At 45.0% G+C, this 7484-nt stretch overlaps 1 protein-coding gene across 1 annotated transcript; it reads right to left on the bottom strand.

Moving 5' to 3' along the window:
- Positions 1 to 840: 840 nt before the first annotated feature.
- On the bottom strand, positions 841 to 7148 carry LOC106607304 (uncharacterized). Its single transcript, XM_014204138.3, has 9 exons — positions 5954 to 7148; positions 5777 to 5847; positions 5455 to 5598; positions 5110 to 5184; positions 4818 to 4929; positions 4415 to 4551; positions 4082 to 4266; positions 3865 to 3990; positions 841 to 3780 (listed from the first exon to the last, which is right to left on the bottom strand). The coding sequence occupies exons 1-9, from the start codon at positions 6877 to 6879 to the stop codon at positions 3433 to 3435; spliced, it is 2124 nt and encodes a 707-aa protein (XP_014059613.3). The 5' UTR covers positions 6880 to 7148; the 3' UTR covers positions 841 to 3432.
- Positions 7149 to 7484: the final 336 nt, after the last annotated feature.

Below are 7484 nucleotides of genomic sequence, written 5' to 3'. Positions count from 1 at the left end.
GAGACTATAGACTAGATGTAACATAGTAAATGAAAATCCGGGACACTAAAATTAGTATGATTTGTTACGCTTGGTGTGGCTAAATAAGACAGAAGGTTACTTAAGGAAAAAACGAAAGAAGGGTGGTTGGTAGGGGTGGATGGATTGGCATATAACGCTAACGTCTAGTAACCCAACGATTGCGTGTTTGAATCTCATCACGGACATTAGTATTTTAGCTAATTAGCAACTTTGCAACTACTAACTAGTTTATAGCTACTTTGCAACTACTTAGCATGTTAGCTAACCCTTCCCCTAACCCTAACTTTTAACCTAACTCCTAACCTTAACCCTAAACCCTAGCCTAGCTACCATTAGCGTAAGCCACCTACCCACCTAGCTAACGTTAGCCACAACAAATTGGAATTCGTAACATATACCTATTGCAAATTCTAAACATATTGTATGAATTGCAATTCATAGCATATCATACAAATTGCAATTCGCAACATATCACACAAATTGTAATTCGTAACATATAATATGATTTGTATTTCATAACATACCATACGAAATGGATGATGGACATCCACAAATGAATACGTACCATACCAAATGTAACATATCATATTAATTTGAGTGTCCCGGATTTTCATTTACTATGTTACGTCTACACCTGAGTCCAGATTGCGGGCAGATTCCAGAATGTGTCTCAACCAGGTAATAGGGGCTCTTTGATAAAGCCATAAGATAACCTCATGCCTAAACCTATTACCTCGTCCAACAACAACACAGCTACAACACACTCAGTATGAGGCCACACACACACACACACACACACACACACACACACACCACACACACACACACACACACACACACACACACAGAGAGTAGACCGTGCACACATCCACACGTCTAATTTGGCATCCGAAAAAGACGCTAGAGCGAGAAGTGCTCCATTTTGCTAATACACAGGACCATTCATATAGGCCCTATTATGCAGGACAGAATCCAAACAAAAAAAAACTATTTGTACTCCCTAACAAAATTTGGCTTCCAAACAAAAGCCTGCACAGGAGTTTGAATCAGAGCAGTGTTGACAGACAGACAGCATACAGTACAGAGTTGGATAAACATTTGGCAAGTCATGCTGGAAGCAGCTCGTTATGAGGAAAGAGGATGATAATTCTTCATTCATCAGCGGGAGCCTCTAACGACAGACAGGACAGAGAGGCTCCTGGGTAATTCACGGGAGGAGCCACATCCATACAGACAGTATAACCTTTACAGCACCAATGACACCAATTGACTTAATGACTTTTAAATGGTTTACATTTGTTGTGTCAGTCCTTAGTGAGGCCTACTCTCTCTCACCCACCTGGCACACGGGGTCTTAACGTTCCCTCTATCTAAATGTAGGGTTCCAGTGATACGTCAAAATGGCCTTTATATCTCCCCTGGGGTGGCTGAGTGTGACTCCTCTGTCTAAACATCACCTAGATGTGGCTAGAGATAAACACGCAGCTGGGGCTGCTTTCAGTCACTTTGAAAGGAACGTCTCTAAAGAGAGATGCCAGATATGCAGCTGAGGTTAAGAATCTGGTCAGAGCCTTCATGTCATTTTCACATTTTTTGGAAATGTGTACCTGATATACGTTGTCGCCAAAATGAGCTAACTAAATAGGTACAGAGAGAGAGAACTGAGAACTGAAAATGAGAGAAACAGAATAATACTAAAGATCTGAAACCTTCCTGCATTCTGAGATACAGAATGTAATAATGAAAGCTGAGAAAGGACCGATGAATAGGCGGATGCCCGACACAATGCTGCTGTTGCTTGGACTTCACCTTTGATTAGTGAACAACACATCAATATAAGTTTCCTCTGTGGAAATAACATCTGGTGAGGATAAGGAAGTGGTTTCAGAAGCCAACAGCCTGGCGTGATCATCATTGACAACATTAAGATCATGTTACAAACATGATATTGACAGATCTGACATCAGGAGTTTGAAGCGTAACATTTTAAAGAGCTTTGAGGACTACTACTACAGTATATTATTACTTCACATCAACAGTAATAAACTACTATACTAAAGGGTAGATTCATTAGACCATAAAATGTATATCTTCTTTATAACAAGACAGAGACAAATTAAAGTCATTATCAAGTCAATGAGGAAGTGAAGCGACTGAACCAGACAATAAGGGCTGATACACTGGCACCACCTTTTGGTAAACCATCTGAAGAGGCGGTCTCAGTCAAACAACAATAATCCTTTAGGAACCAGTCAAAGGCACTAGGGGGCCCTCTCTCTTTCCCCATGACATCCAGAGAAACAGACACAGGCCAGCCTTACCTAGTTTAACATTTCCAAACAATGATAGATTTGTTTGGAGAAAAAGGTGGTGAGATTCCCAGGCAGGACCATTGTCCTACTATCCAATTAGCTGAGAAAATATTGAGCCCAAACTGTTGTATTTGCCATAATAGCGCTTATCTGGTCTCAGCATACAGTAAACAGAAGAGAGGAAAAGGAAACTGCTGAAGCTAAAGCATCTGGTCTACAGGATGACAGGGGCCATCAGGCCAAGTATGCTTAGTCTGAGTAAACAGTGTCACTGCTAATTTGTGATATCGCCAAATGCACAGACACATGCAAGCACAACAGCTTTAACAACAGAGCTCCCTGTTTCACTGTGGTTTATTTTATTACCGTCATCTTTTTAATGGGAGCCAGGCGGAGGGCTAATGTACTCTGCGTCTGTGCGTGTGTCTCAGGCATGTCTGGTTAACATCAGACTGAGACTGTTCATAAAGAATGGGTCAGACCAGCACTGATCCCTTCCTCAACTGGGCCTGATATCAGGGTCCTCAACCCTATCAGGACCTGGACCAGTCAGGGACTTAATCAGCAGACTATAGTGTAACCCAACCAGCTGGAGAAGGCCAAGGGGATGAGTAGTTCTGGCTCTCCTCCTAGGCTCCATGACTTGGCCTTGTAGGACCCTTAGATTTATTCATAGACCCCATCAACCCCAGATCCCTCCCTACCTATCCCTCCTCCTCCTCACTTTTGCACGGTGCAGTTTTAAAACAAACCAGTGACACTCGTTTGACTCATTCTGCTATTTTTTCAGAGATGATGGGTTTATTTCTGCTGAGCAGGGAGAGACTGCATATCCTCTCCTCCATTCCCCCCTCATGGGCCTCAGGGGCGGGATAATATAAGTTAGGCCCTGGGCAACAGATCAGCTAGGGGGCCAGTCCTGTTTGTACACATAGCATGGGGGGATGTTGCACTCATAACTACAGCCGCTCTGGTCGAAGTCTGGGACTGGGATCAGGAGGGGTGGGGGAGTAGAGACTGTGGTCAGAGGAAGTGGGGGGTGGGATCTTTGTGGTTAAAGTAATTGATCGTATCAGTTTTGTTATGATTGCTATTGGTGTTATTCCTCTTTTCTACAGTGTACTGCTCTTCCTGTCAGTGGGGGTTGCCGCCGGGGTCTTCTCTTTTTAGCCTCCCTGATTGGACGAGGCACGCCGCTTCCTGGCGATGGGCTCCAGTGGTTGGCTATATGGGGGCGTAGGGTGGACCTACAGGGAGCGTCCAGGTCTCCAGTCTCCATCATGTTGCGACAGCCGCTCCAGGACCAGGAGTAGGTGGTGAAGGTTTTGGGGAAGTCCTTCCGGCTGTGGAGGACACAGTAACACTGAAGGGAGCCCCAGGAGTTCCACATGTCCCTGCGCTTCAGCTGGGTCAGGTCCTTCAGGTACTCCTTCAGACTTGATTTAGACTGGACAGACAGAGACAGAGAGAACTTCAATGTGGGACTGACTGCATCAATATTGTCATACATTCAGTTCAAATCCCGTCTTACCTTCTGTTTTATCTGGTTGATCTCATTGTAAGTGAGGTGGTCCCTCTCCTTCATGGACATGTTCACCTTCATCTTCACAGGCGTGATCATCTCCATTTTCTCCATCCCAGGGTGCTTGATTGACAGCTGGTACAAATACAAGAAGATTAGCAACATATTTTCGCTGCCTTTCTATATTTCTCACATAATTCAATATGTGAAAATGTTTTTATATTACTTGTCTGATGCGATCCTCGATCTCAACGGTCTTCCAGGCCGTGACAGACTTCATGCGGCCCATTTTGGCCCTCTGTGCAGGGTTCAGGGACATGCGCCGGGGGTCCCAGGAGGTGTAGGCCACGTTCAGGCTGGGACGCCTCAAGTACGGGCTATCCTTCTCCTTCTGGCTCTGGGCAATTGTCTCTGCACATCAAAACAACAACAGTCCCTCATCACTCCTCTGCCAATCAATATAAATTTGACTAGGAGAGTATGAAAGCTGAAGCAGTTCAATATGAATATAGGGAGAAAGGAGTACTGTATGTGCTGGTGTTATATTGTGTTAGCTCACCCGCTGGCTGGAGCTGCTTGCTCTTCAGGCCTATGAGATGAGCTCCCTTGGTGTAGTAGGCGAGAACATGGTCCCCGTCCTCCTTGTCTGGTCGCACGGCCCGCCGGATCAGCCTCGGAGTCTTTTTATGGTAGTACCTGGTCAGAGGTAGAGGACAGTCAAATACGGCTGACACAGCTGACCACCAGAATGTATTATTTCTGTGTAAACAGATAAAGTTTATTGAAAATTCAGAAGATACTGCAATGAAAAGTTGTTTCTTTGTTTTATCCCTGAAAATGTCTTGTTAACCTTACATAATCTTTGATGACATCCAGTTAGTACACACTCATGTATAGCGTCGCATGACGTCGGTCGGCTATTCATATACAAAAAGAAAGTAGCATGACTTAGAATGGCTTACTGTACTATCTCTCTTGTAGTACCACTGGACAGGATACCGGCAGCCAGCATCTTGGTCAGGGTCTTGTAAAACACTGTCTCACACACCTCAACAGACTGGGATGGGTCCGCTCCTTTAGCTCAGAAAGGAGTGAGAGAGAGAGGAAAAAGCGATGTAGTGAGAGAGAGGAAAGTAAGCACCATCTTAATACAGTCTCGCAAACACTATGGCAGCTCTATGAGTCGTATGTTCATATTTCCATGTGACTCCAGATATGTTTAGTGAAGGCAACATCTTAGTCGGGGATCTTCACCTTTCACACACTTGGAGAAGCGCTGGCTGTCCGCCATCACATGCAGGAAATCTTGAAACCCCACCTCTCCATCCTCTGAAGCCAAGAAACAAAAACAGCCAGTCAGCCAGCCTGCCAACTCACATCAACTAAGGGAATGTGTATGGCTGCACCCCAAACGGCAATCTATAGTGCACTACTTTTGACCAGAGCCCTATATGGGTACAAATGTCACGCACTATATAGGGAACAGGGGGCCATTTGGGACACAAACTATTTTTATGTATTCCGTTCCGACGTGTTTATAATGGAAAAGCGCGTTATTATATTTTTGGGGTAATTCCAGATACTGAGGCAGAAACATACTGTCGTAGTCAGCCTTCTGCAGGGCTTTCTTCACCTCCTCTGGGCTGATACTGATCCCCACTCTGTCCAGCGTGGACGCCAGGCCCTCCTCATTGATAGAGCCATCGCTGTTCTTTGCAAACTGCTCAAAGACTTCTTTGAAGGCTACATGGGTAGAAAAGCCAATAGATATGATTGTTTCCCATAACATAGGGACATCACTTCAAAATACATGTACAATAGAAGATCATCATTAATTAATTAATAAAAAAAATAGATTTTGTAGTGGTAGGTAATATTAGTTGACAATATAAGACAGGCTAACAGTACGCATGCTTCTTACCATCAGACTGGGTATTGATCAGGGGATCGTCAGGCACCATAGTTGTCAGGTCTTCAATACGAGTAACGCCCCTACAGGCAAACAGGCACAAGCAGATAGTTGTGTTAGGGAATAACAGTGACAGTTGTGGGGAATAGAATAGGTATGAATGGTATGGAGCAGAGGGTAGGTACTGACAGTGAGTTTAGGAACTCCTCCGGGTCATCTGTGTTGATGGTGCTGTCTGGCATCTTCTGGTTCAGCTTCTGGTACTCCTCATATGAGATGGAGCCCCTCCACCGTGGAATCGCCGGGAGTTTAACCAGGGCAGCTTTATCTGGCTTTGGCATTGGCTGATTGGGCCTTTGCTGCAGCTCATCACATGGAATGATGCCCCTCCTCTTGGTGATATCCCTGGGTTTGAATCGCTCCAACTCTGGCATCTGTCGGTTGGGCCTTTGCTGGAGATTTTCACAGCGGATGGTTCCGCTTCTCTTGGAGACCTCTCTAGCTTTGAGTCTGTCTGAATCTGTCATGGCTTGGTTGAGTCTGAGCTGGATGTCGTAGGAGAGAGGCGCCTTCCTACTGCTATAGTCCCTGCCTCTGCCTTGTTCTGCTCCATGGAAGGACCCTTTTCTCCGGGGTTCTTTGGCTATTGGCGGGATGTTATCTTCTTTCTGTTTACCTAGTTTGGTCTTGCACAAGTCTTTGACTTTGCCCTGGACTTTGTCATCTTCTTCACTTGGACTGGGCCGTGACCAGCTGAACTTGGGTATGGCCGGTAAGGTCTTCTGCATGACCTTAGCTCCAACACCAATCTCCTCTGGGATACCGGCCACCCTCACATTCTTATGTACCTTTTCTGCCTTGGCAGAAAGCTCCACACTGGGCCGGTCATTCTGAGTAAGAAAGGGGTTGGTGGTGGTCCCAGCCACGGCTGTCTTGGTGAAGAGGAGTGGGAACTTGATCTTCTTCCTGTCGCTGTCAATGTTATCTGGGGACGTAGATCCCTCTGCCCCTCTGCAACTCTTATTAGTGCCAGTGGGTGGGGAGTGCTGCGGTGAGTTATTATGGATAGTTCCTTGCGAGCTGTGGAGAGCTTTGCCCTCTACCGAAGACTGCATGACTGCCCCCTGGCGGACTTCAGCGTTAGCTCGCTCTGACTCCGAACTGGACCTGTCATCAGAGCTCCGAGAAGTACTCTTCAGCCTCAGCTTCACTAGGAACCTTGACACCTTCTTCTGGGCCTCCTGAGAGAAGAAAACCCTCCAATAAATGTCGCTAGCAAAGTAAACCTCAGTGGTGTAAAGTACTGAAGTAAAAATACTTGAACATACTATGGTGTTTTTTGAGGTAGATGTACTTTATACTTTTGACAACTTTTACTTCACTACATTCCTAAAGACAATAATGTGCTTTTTACTCCATACATTTTCCCTAACACCCAAAAGTACTCGTTACATTTTGAATGCTTAGCAGGACAGGAAAATTGTCTAATTCACACACGTATCAAGAGAACATCCCTGGTCATCCCTAATGCTTCTGATCTGATGGACTCATTAAACACATGCTTTGTTTGTAAATGATGTCTGAGTGTTGGAGAGTGCGCCTTGCTATCCGTACATTAAAAAAATACAAACAGAAATGGTGCCGTCTGGTTTGCTTACTATAAGGAATTTAAACAATTTATATTTTTTATTTTGAAACGTAAGTATATTTGAGCAATTAC

The sequence above is a fragment of the Salmo salar genome, chromosome 06, assembly GCF_965601325.2.
Source record: "Salmo salar chromosome 06, fSalSal1, whole genome shotgun sequence".
Taxonomy (NCBI): domain Eukaryota; kingdom Metazoa; phylum Chordata; class Actinopteri; order Salmoniformes; family Salmonidae; genus Salmo; species Salmo salar.
Note: the sequence above shows the minus strand (reverse complement) of the source record. Positions and strands in the feature narration are given on the sequence as shown.

Coding starts and splice junctions, on each gene's coding strand:
- LOC106607304 (XM_014204138.3), bottom strand. CDS start 6,879: ATGCAGTCTTCGGTAGAGGGCAAAGCTCTCCACAGCTCGCAAGGAACT. Junction 5,848..5,953: donor GAGGAGTTCCTAAACTCACT/GTCAGTACCTAC, acceptor GTTTGCCTGTAG/GGGCGTTACTCGTATTGAAG. Junction 3,991..4,081: donor TCGAGGATCGCATCAGACAA/GTAATATAAAAA, acceptor TATTTGTACCAG/CTGTCAATCAAGCACCCTGG.